The sequence below is a fragment of the Thermobia domestica genome, chromosome 1 (assembly GCF_964235325.1).
Source record: "Thermobia domestica chromosome 1, izTheDome1.hap1.1, whole genome shotgun sequence".
Lineage (NCBI taxonomy): Eukaryota > Metazoa > Arthropoda > Insecta > Zygentoma > Lepismatidae > Thermobia > Thermobia domestica.
The window spans coordinates 219,911,402-219,925,275 of record NC_137454.1 but is presented as its reverse complement, the minus strand read 5'-3'; the positions used below and the strand labels follow the sequence as shown (position 1 = coordinate 219,925,275).

The 13,874-nt window shown below is 35.9% G+C and overlaps 1 protein-coding gene across 4 annotated transcripts in view; it reads right to left on the bottom strand.

Moving 5' to 3' along the window:
• Nucleotides 1–13,874, bottom strand: part of slo (calcium-activated potassium channel slo) — a 503,706-nt gene that overhangs the window by 9,054 nt on the left and 480,778 nt on the right. For all 4 annotated transcript variants that reach the window (XM_081770216.1, XM_081770217.1, XM_081770212.1 and 1 more), the window contains 3 exons: nt 9,444–9,539; nt 6,940–7,076; nt 2,819–2,931 (listed from right to left, as the gene is read on the bottom strand). In XM_081770216.1, the coding sequence (XP_081626342.1) occupies nt 2,819–2,931; nt 6,940–7,076; nt 9,444–9,539 (346 nt within the window). The remainder of the gene's footprint in view (nt 1–2,818; nt 2,932–6,939; nt 7,077–9,443; nt 9,540–13,874) is intronic.

The window sequence follows — 13,874 nt, the reverse complement described above, 5'->3', positions numbered from 1 at the left end:
ACTAAAATTGACATGATGTTTCGAGAGTACGCACTGAGTGTTGTAAGAGGTTGTAATGTCTAAATCGGACATAACATAGCGGAATAATCACCGAAATACGGGATGCCCATAGACTTAAGGTTTGGAAAGCATTTAGCGCGCGAATTCTCATTGTAAACAATGAAAAATAGAATTTTCAGCATTAGAAATAGGACAAAGCCCCTTTCGTTTTGTTCTGCGAACACAATTTTTCAAAGCCATTATGGTTTTCGCTGATATGCCAAATTCAACTATTAACATGTCGTATTCATTCACGAAAACAATTGATGCACTGAAAAATTCTATAAATAATCAATAAAGGTCGATTACTTCGCTCCAAATTTGCAATTAATATATACCTAGTAAATATTCGTTGTATTTTATGATCAATTATGAAAATGTTTGCACCAGCATAATATAATTACATTCGTTCATCTCAATACAACTTGTAAAGTAATTGGAAAAATATATTCTTTATTATGTGCTCCCTCTCTCTCTTTGATCTCTTGTCAGAATGTTATTCAAAATAGAAATAAAATCCGTTTTGTTAATGCGATACCTTGTGGATAAATCCAAGTCAAGTGGTTCAATGATGCGATTCCACAGTTTTATTATTATTATTATTATTATTATTTATTTATTTATTTATTTACTTTTACAAAAATGTAATATTTTCTGTGTAGATACCTTACCACGTTATTACTTCAAAACAATCATTAGTTTAATTGTAGTGACTGTAGGTTTCGAGTGGCAACTATATTTGTTGTCGAAGATGTGCAAATTTGTGGTCTCTGAAGGGGTTTATCAAATCTCAAGGTTAAAAGACCCAAATTATTCGATCGGTGTGGAACAAAAACTGAAATGTTCACCAAACTGAAAGCTACAAGGGTGTGTATTGTATATTGTTATTGTAATTGTGGAATAAACAGACGGATTGGCATATAAAATCGATTGAGTCGAATTGTAGAAGCTTGCTAATCCCGCTTCAATAAAAGTCTTCAACTAGATAGGATACTGCTGTCGTCTCCTCTCATGCCTAAGGCAAGCTGGGAGACAACGCGCGTGCGCATTTTGACAGTAACAACAAACAGTCAATAGTCACAGTGAAAATATCGGTTGAAGATTGGCTTCGGTCACAGGCGGGTGATTTCTACGACGTGGGAATACACTATGAAAAATGTTTACACAAACATGGTAACTCTGTAGAAAATAGCTTAATGCATACAAAGCAAATACCCGCAAATATATGACATTATCTCTACTAGTTTTGTTTCGCTCTTTAATGCTATATTTTTATTGTATCATACTAAGTACTGCATTATATTGTATTGCTTTTTACGTATAATATTACAATAATAGACCCTACTAATTTTCAACAATTTTGAATACCTCTACAATGTTTGCTTTTCAGCCCACTGATTTATACGGAGAACTATCTTTCTCTCTCTTTTTTTTTTTTTTTTTTTTTTTTGAAAAGAACTGAACTTTTAATGGCTTTCTTTTACTGATTTCTTCTTCAAATCAATTTAAATGTTCCTTAATTTGTGAAAATTAAAATTTATTGTCTGTAATGTTAATATTTATTAATCAAATTTAATTTAAGTAATATTAAGTTTATATATGAAATACAAATTTATTTTGAAAAAGCAAGTGACATTTAATTTGATTTGAAGAAGAAACTAATAAAATCACATCATTAAAATTCAGTTCATTACAAAGAAAACAGAAAAATAAACTCTGGTAGACGCTAAAAAGGATCACGCACTAGAAGTTTCAGTTTCGTCCGGTAGATGTCAAACGGTGAAATATATTTGCTACCATCTAACGGCGTAATGTGTAACTTCTACTACTTTTGTTTCAATAGTAGAAAATGAGATATGGATAGTTACACTTAAAGCCATCGTTGCCCTTGAAGATGTTAACGAACTCAATTCACTCGGTCATGATAATCGCCGTAGCTATCTATTGCAAAAAAAAAAAAAAAAAAAAATAAATAAAAAATAAAATAAAAATCAAAAATTCGCTTTCGTTCAAGAGTTATCGTGTGGAATAACGGACGAACTTAATCTACTGTCAGCCGCTAAGATGTTAACGAATTAGCTTCATAAATGAATTTGGTTGAGATAAACTCTGGCTATCTATTGCAAAAGACAGAACGAATGGATATAAGTTGAGTTGAGTTGAGTTGAGTTGAGTTGATTTTGAGTTTAACGTCCTTTCAGCAGCGAGGCTATATAAGACGGAACCTACTGGTTAACGTGGAATCCGAACCACATGAGCTCCCACCGGGAATCGAACCCGGGTCTCCCACGCCAAAGGCGCGTGCGCTAACCGCTTAGCATGAAGGAGCTCTTACGAATGGACGTAAGTCATCGTTATTTGTTAAGATGATAACGAAATGACTACAATAACGAATTCGGTTGAGATAATTTTTCTTGCTGTCTATTACAATAAGCAGAGTTCAAAAGTTAGCTTTCGTTCAAGAGTTATCGCATGGACTAACGGACAGACGTAAATCGCCGTTACCCGTTATCATGTTAACGGGTTGACTCCATTAATGAACTCGGCTGAGATAATCGCTTTAGCTATCTTTTGCGAAAAAAAGAGTTCATAAATTATATTCCATTCAGGAGTTATCGTGTGGAGTAAGGGGAATATGTACGTACTAACTTACAATACTATAAATTCTACTTGCATAATCCTAATAGTTCTCCATATAAATCAATCGGCTAGAAATAAAGATGACGCAGGTATTCAGTAGTTTTGAGGATGTGACATAATGATAAGGATTCAAAATTACCTATAACCACCGCGGAGACCAGCTCCTTCTGCCAAGATGAGCTCCAGTTCAGGTGTTGCCCCTCCCGTGATTAATGAGCGAATCAAGGTCAGAGCATTTTGGTTGAAGTAAGTCTAGAAACAAAATGTATATAAATAAGTAACACAGTAATATACAATACATAAATACGAATATCATATGGGTAACATATAATATACAATATAAAATGCTACTATTACTGAAAATATGATATATCAAGAACTACTGTAGAAAACTCACCAAGAAACAAAAACAAAACTATTTTTATTAGATATTCTAAGGACACGCTCAAGAATTCTAATTTTCACTCTACTTAACAGAGTTATATAATTCCTGAATGCCATTTGTACTGCCGAACTTTCGACTCTTGATCACGGAGGACAAAAACAGGAGAAAAAGAAATAAAAAGATCAGGAAGATAAAAGGACGAAACGATTTTTTTTAAAAAAAGAATTCTGACATGCGAAGTGTATATATAATAGACACCAGCAGAGTAATACAATTTTGTTAACACCCAAATGAATATCTTACACAAGTTAGTGTCAACATGCAGTACAATAAGTGGCATTATGACACGTCAACGTGTCTTTGAGAAGCTGACAGCGTTTACCCGCGACATTGAGTTGTATAATTTGACATTGGGAGCATGATAGAAGCCAGAGCACCATAATCTTTTTGTAACATATACCGTTAGTAACTGTTAATAGGATTATATTGCAGTTCAAATTAAACAAAAAAAGACATGCATAGACCCAAAATAGGGTTGACTGGGCCAACGTCATGCCTGACATGTGTGGTCCGGAGTGCAAGGACCCATCCTTCACGATATGCCAATAGCATCGTAGCCGAAGTTGACAGATCAACACGAATCGTCTTTTTGGATACTTTCATAGTGTGGGAATGAATCAACGCGTTGTCGGAAAGAGGCTTCTACTTTTAAAAAAACAACTGACACCGAGACAATGTTGGGCCACCGTCATGTGCAACATTTTTGGAACCATGTCGCATTTTCTAATAAAGCTGCTTTTCGAATTTTCGGACAGAGTTCGACAGTGAATGCGGATGCGATTGACAGGCCACGATTCACTACAATTCCACCATTCTGCGGTGAAATATGGCGTGTGTATGTCATAGTGTGGGGCACAATTTGGAATGGTGGAATAATAACCTCTTTTTTGTGTAATGGTCAGATCAATGCTTCGAAATACAGCAAGGTACTGCAAGATTGGTCGCTACCTTTTGAAATATGCCAACTGTCATCAGTCTCCATGAAATTAATGGATGATAGAGCACCATTCCATAGGGTAAAGCTGATTACCTGCTGGAAGAGGTAAGCAATCAAGCAACTGATGATTTACAAAGTACCATGCCACGTATAGTTGAAGCTTTAAGTGCTGGAAAAAGGATTCCACCAAGTACTAGTTCTAGCATCAGAATAGTTCTTTCTCGCTGGCACGTACAAATGGCTATAGACTGATTTTTTGGGGTTTCCGAGGACACGATTCTCGTTTTCGTTTCGGAATGGGAACACGGCACTGTCTACTCCATCTTACAGAAACATTCATTGTCATCATTCGTACCATCTTTTTTTCAGTCACTTGAATCTAATTCTTTAGTACAATATTTGTGAAGGATATTTAAAAATTCAAATACCAACTTTATTTACATATACGAGGGTCATTCGGAAAGTAAAGAACGTTTTGCGCTAGCGCGTGCGCGTGTTCCCCCACCCCCGCTGCCGCTGGGTTATTGACCTGGGCATGCTTTAGCCTCAGTCTGGCACCAGCTGCGATCCGCTACGGTCCGTTATTGCTTCGCTGTGCGACTGTAAAATGTGCGATACAATTACTGATCTCGCCAAGTGTGAGGTTCGTAATGTGATAAGATTTTTGAATGCAAGAAAAGTGCGTCCGATAGAAATTTATAGACAAATCACTGAGGTGTATGGAAATGTAATGAATGAAGCATCAGTTCGTAAGTGGTGCATTATGTTTAATGACGGACGGACGAATGTGCACGATGAGGAACGCTCGAGCCGGCCTTCTGTTGTGACTGACGAACTCAAAGGAAGAATTGAGCGGAAAATTCAAGAGGATAGGCGATTCACTATTGATGGGCTGCACGAATTCTTTCCTGAAATTTCAAGAACTTAAGGAAGCTGTTAGTGATTGGTTCAACAGTTTGGCGGCAACTGTGTATGCCAAAGGCATAGAAAAACTTGTACCACGGTATGACAAGTGTTTAAATTTACACGGCGACTATGTCGAAAAGTAACTTAAGTATCACATAGTATGTAACACAAATTTTGCCTTTGTATATCAGTTATTAAAGTGTTTATACAAAAACGTTCTTTACTTTCCGAATGACCCTCGTATTTAGGACTGATTTTATACTGTTAAAATTTCAAAATTTGAAAAACTCAGAGAAAGAGCAATTCAAGTTTTACAAAATGTTCAGGCGTACATCTTGAGTTTAATACTTCAAAGTTTTTTGCATGTCAAGTGGAATTTGTCATTTGTAGTATCAAGTATGAGAAAGTAGACCGTCGTGAAGTTTCAAGTGGATATTCATGTTTACAAAATGTAGCATCGAGACCTCAAAACTGGACATAAATGGTGTGTCCTCTTCCCCTGGATTCTGTACAACATGATATCTTATGGGAGGAATATATTGAGAAAAGCAATTTTCTACTTTCACAGAAATTTCTCTGGCTTAAATCGGACTCAATTAGAAACACTTCTGTCATATAGGAAATGGTGGTAGAACCTCGCGTCTGCTATTGTGAACAGTAATGTGTCTAAAGTTGTAGCTGCGTGAGTATCGACAAAGGACACCTAAATTAAATTGTTACTGAGAAGCATATGTCATGGCTCGTTTTTCCTACATACGCATAGGAATTCAGCGTCAGTAGAAAGGGTTCACATTCGGGGTGACTATAGCAAAGACCCTTGTGGCTCGTTACACAACTAAGGGCCCGTCGCGAAACAGTCGCCTATGAAAAGCACCAAGGCGGCGGCTCCAAGGAAAGGGACACCTGAAGTTCTGCAGGGATTCCGCAAATATATGTACAAGGAAATCCAGCAACACAACGTGTGATGGACCAGGGACTTAATTTGACACCTTCAGTTGTGAACTGTAAATTCGTAAGTGGCTCTGGCTGAGATGTATCTGTAAGGTCCATAGATATCACCTTCTCCCGTGCCACACTCCAGAAGAAGTCTAAGTGACAGATAGTCATCATAAATGAATGAAATATACATCCATCCCACTGCTGGTGGTCATATTCGGGCGCTGACGTACCGTGATAGCGATGCCAAGGGCCGTTGCAATTTTGTTCCCTACTACCGGGAAAGTTTTCCACGTGAGTTATGGTTGTTTCAGGATTCAGTTATGCGGGGTAAGTTGCTGATAGGTAAGGTTGATAAAAACGTGAAAGTGGATGCAAGATACTTCCAGGATTCCATTATTACTCTACCTTTCAGATCGACGTCTCACAACCGTGTGACGCGGACGCTAGTCAGATGAGGATCCATATGGACAAAGCTTCAAGTCCACCAGAAAATTCCTGCGTTTTTATCAGGAAATGAAATCGGGAATTAGAAATTCGTGTCATTTCCTTTCAAAACACTCCTGTGAAGAGCCCTGATGTCAAACGGGAATGGAATTCTGTGGTTGTGGCTAGTTGAAAAGACGTCTTAAACATTGGCGTTCGCGCAGTCTCGCTGGTCTCTGGAAAGGTGTAGGGAATAAGACCGAATTGCTTGGGTTCTTCACCGATGTCTGTTCCAAAGGAAAGTTCGATTCGGAGATAGTTCACAGTGCTAGTGGTCCAATGAAACGTCATCAATAGTGGCAATGAAATTTTTCATAAGATGAATACCATTCAAAATTGGTGCGCTATAAACCAAACAATCTTCTGTATATCATTGTACGAAAATTTATACTTTAAAAAGACTTACATGACTTGAAGAATCGAATACCAAATTCAACTCTCTATCGCCTATGATTAGTCAACTTATGTGGTATTAAATCTTGCTACGGTTATGAAATGAACATCAATTCTCAAACTGAGAATTTTATAATGCAATAAAAAGTGAACCTACCGTGGACATTAGAGAATCCAAAACGCTGACGGCAAATGCAGTACCACATGCAAAAGGTTGAGTGAGGTATAATTCTGTATCAGGATCATCGTCGTCATCCTGATCCAGAAACTGAACATTGCTGTCATTGACAAGTTCTGAAAGGAAAACCAAATATTTAATTTGTATATATGCATGATTTCGTATTATATATATATATATATATATATATATATATATATATATATATATATAACATGGAATTGTCTAATTTATATGATTACTGGAGTAAATTAAGGTAATTTACGTTATCTAAGAGAAGCTTGTACACTCATTAAATTGGACACAAAATTAAGTTTAGAGTCTTGTACGTTTAAATTTTGTAAATGAAAGAAAACTATTATCTGTTTTAAAATATAAATAACACCTCGTAATGGTATGTCAAAGTGTGCAATTGATGCATGTTATATCATTACAAGCAAGGGAAGACTTTACTTACTTAATGCTTCTAGTAACTATGTTAGTCTGATAACTATTTCGACAACTGATGTTCTCTTCATCTGATCGAAAAAATTAAGATAATTTGAGCAATTTAAGGTAATGGGATGGTATATATTGTTTATTATTAAAGTTGTTATTTTTAAGCTTACAGAAATCAAAAGTTTACATTAATAATGCTTAGAGATGTAAATTGAATTAGTTATAATATTTATCATCACCTAAGAATGTAATATTTAAAATAGCAACGGTATTTAAATTGCGGCAGAATTGTGTTTTGTGAGTAGTTATGTAAAATTGATATTGAAGTGAATGAAGAAAACAACATGATTAAAGGTAAAGTAGTATACACTACATGGCGCCGTAGTTAGTTTTAACAACAACTGTGGCTCGTACACAAAAACTTTAACGTAATTCTATTTTCTAGTTGTTTTTTAATTCAAAGTGATAGTGCAGAATTAGTACTTTGTATTCTACAGCAATTTTTGAAAGATAGCAACAAATTTACAACGGATAGAAACACACTTAATAAGTAGCAGGAGGTCATACTTAACTTAAAGGAAGATTTTACGATCAGATGAAGGCAGCAACAGTTGTCGAAACCGTTATTAGATTAAGATAAACATTTTAATCTAATAATGGTTTCGACAACTGTTGCTGCCTTCATCTGATCGAAAAATCTTCCTTTAAGTTAAAAAGTAGCCTTCTCTTGCTACGAATTAAGTAATGGTGATGTTAATTCCAGCGAAATGATAATTCACTGTGCACAGATTTCAATAAATTTAAACCAAAAGTATCCATGACACTCTACAACATTATGGGATTAAAAGGAAGCTAAGGTTTTAGCCACCTAATGCTTTCAATGTTTATCTTTGAAAGCATTAGGTGACTAAAACCTTAGCTTCCTTTTAATCCCATAATGTTGCAGAGTGTCATGGATACTTTTGGTTTAAATTTATTGAAATCTGTGCACAGCGAATTATCGTTTCGCTGGAATTATTATCAAATTGCAACGTAATGAAATTATGTTTCTAAATGAATTTATGTAATTTAAAGCAGATTCAAGGAGTCTTTTTTAAATAGGGAGACCATAAAATTTTCCGCTGAAAACGGGACAGGTTCCGACTTTTTAAAGATCATGAGAAAATCATTTCACTGACGTTTACAATGTTACTAACACCCGACCAACCTCCGCCCGCCAGATGCCAAGCTGCAAGCATCTCTCCATGCCCGCAAGAAATTTGAGGTTAAAAAAATTCGCGTTTAAATTTCCTCTATCTACATGCAATTTACTTATAATGACTATATTTTTAGAGACGTAAGAATGAATATGAAAATTGGTTATAAAATTGCTAGAAGTGAAAAGAATGTGACTAGGACTGCTACTGGTGCTGAATTAGCAACCCTGGACTTTTCGGCCAATCTTTGTTCTTCCTGATATCAGAGCTCTCCCTCCTTTCTCTCTCTTTGTTACAGGCGGGTCAAGTAATTCGATACTTATGAAAAAGGAAAGACACGTTAAAGTTTGTTCAACAAACAAGCAACTGCTAAAACCTCTACTATCTTTCGAGCAGTACTGCGAACTATAGATTAAGTTTAACGTGGTGAATTTCAGTTCAATTCTTGTCTCTTTGTTATTATTAATTATTAATACCTTTATAAGGATTAAAGGTACTGGGTTTGCTATTTACTTCTTTCACTTGCATAAAACGGTACAAATACTACTTTTTCCCATCTACTGACGGGACGGCCGGGACACTTCCAAAATGAGTCTCGGTCTCGGTCAAAACGGGACGTATGGTCACCCTATTTTTAAAAGCAATATTTACTTTCAGAAAAAACATTTCAGATAGCTTCTAGGTATTTCATCTGCAGTCACGAAAGAAGTTGTTTGTTATCTACTGAAGTTATATTTTGTATAATATTTTTAATAATTCAGACATCCTCCGTCCCTCTTATTAGAAAATGCGTTGTGTTCTAAACTTCCAAAACTATCTTAAAGTTGACTGATGATGTATATATTTTACCTGTAATCATAGGCACATTGGCTCCGTACACAGACCCTCTCCTTTGCAGAACAATTGGACCATTGACTGGAGTTAAGGTATCTCGTTCATTTGCAGCTGAAAATGTACATAGAAAAACTTCTCTTAGTTTTTATTCACATAAACAGGTTTACATTCTTTTTTTAAAAAAATACAATCAACAAACAAAAAGTTATTATTTGAGAATATTGGAAAGATTTACTGCGAAATAATAGTTTAGTTGCTATAAAATAAATTGATTACTTTCTTTTGAAAAACATTTATAATGGATATTCGACTACAGAATTTTTTCTTTCTTTTTCCGCAACTTATTTCAAAAACATCATGAGTGGTAGCATAGCAGTAATTTGCAGAAGTCATCATCAATATAATCATCCATTGTCAACTCGATGAAAGTCACTAACTCTACTCCACAACCATGTTTCTTGAGCAATTCTTTCAAATTCTCTTCCAGGTTACTCCACAGCGCTTTTGTTACACCACCTTGCATGAAAAAGTTTCGTCGGTCTCTCTTTATTTCTTGGTATCGAGTCAAGATTTCATTTTCTTTATCGATCATAATTTCTTCTTGCAATATTTTCAACTTACTGTTACTTCAATATCGTTATTTTCATTGTGATATCTGTCACTCCCATAGCATGTCTGATCGTGCAAGTCTTTTCCTATCTTCTTTCCATTCTTTGTTGTAATCTGCAGACATTAAATGATTGATTTTCATTAATATTCATGTCTCTGATTCGTATGTTAGAACAGGCAGAATCTATATATTAAAATGCTAGATTTATATGTTTGTGGGCAAGAAAAGTTTATATGTTTGTGGCCAGTCCTATCGAGGAAACCATAGGCTCTAGAGAGGTCCCGTTTTCACTAATCGGTTGCAAATTTTTTGTAGATTGTTCAGTTCTAATTGAATATTTTAGAAAAGCGCCGTCATTTCTTTATTACATTTTTAGGGCACACTGGAAGCAGAGCCGTGCCGTGGAAAATCAGCGCCCGGGGCGAGAGTATACGACGGCGCCCCCATACATATATTCCAAGCAATTTTTCCTATCTTTTTTTCTCCCGAATTTTTCGCCCCCCTTACTTCGGCGCCCGGGACCGTCGCCCCGCTCGCCCCCTTCCCACAGCATGACCCTAACTGGAAGTATTGAAATTTTAAATAAGTGCCATATCCTACGAGTTATACATTTCAATACTACACATTTGTTTAGGGGTTAGTATATCTCTCCGGCGTTTGCTTCATGGTCAAATGTTAACGTAAAACGAAGAATAACCATTTCTCCAGTCTAAGATGAATCTTTATTGTTTGGAGTGTTTAGCTCAGTGAACACCATATATATCACTGACATTATAATTAATTGTGTAGGTAAGTATTTGCGTATTACATACTGCATGTAACAAGAAAGAAAAAACTGATCATATATGAACTAGAAAATGGTACCAAATCTACAACAATTGAAGGAAAAAACTGGAAAATCTTTTTCTTCATTCATTGACCTTCTCCAATCTTGTTTCTCCTCTTCATTCGAGTATATCTTTTTCTTCCCCACAAATCTTTATTGTCTCACTGACCTATGGATTGAAACTGAAATTCAAGCATTTTAAAACTGTCGTTGCGGTGGATTCGAATACGAGCTTTCCCAACAGAAGTCCATTGCAGTAACCACCAATCTATCACAATCAAACAACTGATGCTTTACAAAATCTTATAGTCATCAAAGACGCTTTATATACTATTCGATGGCAATGCAAAGATAAATTATAGTTACTATGCTAATTAGCGCAAACTAAAATGCAAATTTTGCGTTGCGTGAACGAAAACCGCTAGGGTATGACGTCCAATATCTTAACCGTTAAACAGAAGCTTTGGATTCTCGAAACTAGAAGCAGGATAACATCTCGCAAACGGACCGAGATATTAAAACAAATCCTCTTTACAATACATTTTGTCGATTTTCATTACGATACATATATATACGATACCAAATTTAACATACTACGATAATTCTAACTCCAACCGTAAGTACGCTCATATCTCGCAACCCCTTGCAGATTTTTTCTTTTTAATCAAGATACTTACATATACCAAATTTCATCTCCCTCGACAATTCTAACTCCAAAACCGGAAGTAGGCTTATGTCTGTAAAGGGACTGATATAGTAAAAAAGTGGCAAGAACATTCATACTCATATTAGAATGATGCGTTCTGTACAGAGCGCAGGCTCAGCTAATATATTCATTTTTTTTTTTTTTTTTAACATTTCGGCACTTGATTTTTCAATATGAAGCTATTCCTTCTGAATGCCCTCGAGGCTGACTTAATACATTCGTTAATTTCTTCCTTAATATTCCCATCCATGAATATATTTTGCCCAACATAGACATAGATATTCACTTCTTCTAATTCCGTATCTTCAGCTTGAATCTTTGACTTTCTTATGAAGTTTTTGAACATCAATTTCGTTCTTTTTTTTATAATCACTCATAACCCGATTTCTTTACTCTTCAAATTTAGATCTTTTATGATATCTTGCAGATCTGCGTTGTTGTTTCCGAAGAGAAGGATGCCACCAGCGAAACGAAAAGGAGTCAGATCCTCTCCATTGGCATTTATTCTTCTATTCTTCCAGTTGAGATATTGAAACTAATACAGTATAACCTCGTTAACACGAACTCGCTTAAGCCGAACACTCGGTTAGGACGAACAAAATTTCGGTCCCGGCATCGATGTACGTTATCTTATAGGAAGTTTTATCGGTAACACAAATTTCGGTTAGCACGAATTACGAACTAATTTTTAGTCCCTTGAGTCAGTAAAGGTTTTCATTTAACACGAACTTTCAATCCTTTGGTTTTTCTTTTTAGATCATTTTTCTTATTTCAGATTTCACTTCAAATCAGTTTTTATCATACAGTATTTATACAGACGAAAATTGCCTAGTAAATAAGAGAAAAACTAGAAACAGATATCTTTCCTCTCTTATGAGGTGTTGATCAGGGTGCGAAATCCCGGGGGGGACGGGAGGGATTTCCCCCACCAAAAATTTTACACTTGCTTTTCCCCTTCACCAAAATCTGTAAGGGGGGACACCTTAATAGGAAAATATAAGTAGGTCTATAAAGAAAATTTTCAGACAAACAATAATTTTAAACGCATGTTGTTTTAAAAAACGTAGTTTATTTGTAAAAGGATCAGGTGTTTAACTTTTTCGGTTGTTCGGTTGTGGACAAGATGAAGACCTTTATTCTCTAGCGTACCAGTTGGATGCAAAATTGGTAAAATTTCTCAAACAAACAGATTGTTTTTCAATTTCAGTGGACGAACCTACAAACAGGTTTGCGGATAAGCACTTGCTGTTATATGAACATATGTGGACGAAGAAAATAAACCTTGTTGTAGTTTTTATAAATTAGTGCCTGTAGAAAATGCCGATGCAAAATCCCTTAAAGAGAAAATTATCCAAGCATTTTCCGAAGATGGCATAGATATTTTTAATCTTAAAGAAAAACTGGTTGGATTTAGTTCGGACGGGGATGCAGTGTCTACTGGGAGAAACGAAGGTGTTGCTGCTCAAATTAGAAGAAATGTCAACCCGTGCCTAATTAGCGTACACTGCATGGCACATCGAATTGATCTTGTTTCTGAAAGAGTTTTTGGTGTTGTGAATGCTGTTCACAACTTTGCATGTTTGTTAGGCGAACTTTACCAGGTGTTCAGTAAGTCATCTGCAGCTGCAACACTTAAAAGTATCGCGACAGTCACAGATGCCGCAGGACAAAAATTTGAACGATTACAGTGGTTCGGATTTCACCTTAAACTGTAAGTCCACATTTCATAGCCTCGCTGCTGAAAAGGGCCATTAAACTTAAATCAGCAAATCAATCGTATTATAGTGTTTGTGCTTTTATTTTCTAAAGTTTAACGTCCTATGAATATTCACCACGGCTAAGGAAGACGGTCATGATGAGATGAATTATAATGGTTGATTAGGATAGTGGAAGGAAGCGAGAGGACCCCGAGAAAACCCCCACATAATTGTTTGTATACCACAAGCAGAATTTGGCGCGAGCTAGGATCCAGCCAATGATTCCACGCACCTGAGGTGAGCGCTCTTGTCTATCAAGTATTTGTATTGAAATCATTATTTATAATAATATATTCTTGCTAATAATACAATCTAGATACATAGTATTATTTAGACTTACAAAGGTGACCGTATATCTGAACGACCAAACTGAAACACTATGTACGTAGCGAAGAAACGAGAATTTCATAAATAATAATAAAAACTATACTCTGACTCTACAGCTCATGAGGATCTATGGCTTGCCAGGTGGAGCGCTTCAAGTTAGTAGTTCTAATGCTTGGTTAGGACATCGGTTCTCAGGGACTATTATTTCTGACTTATATAT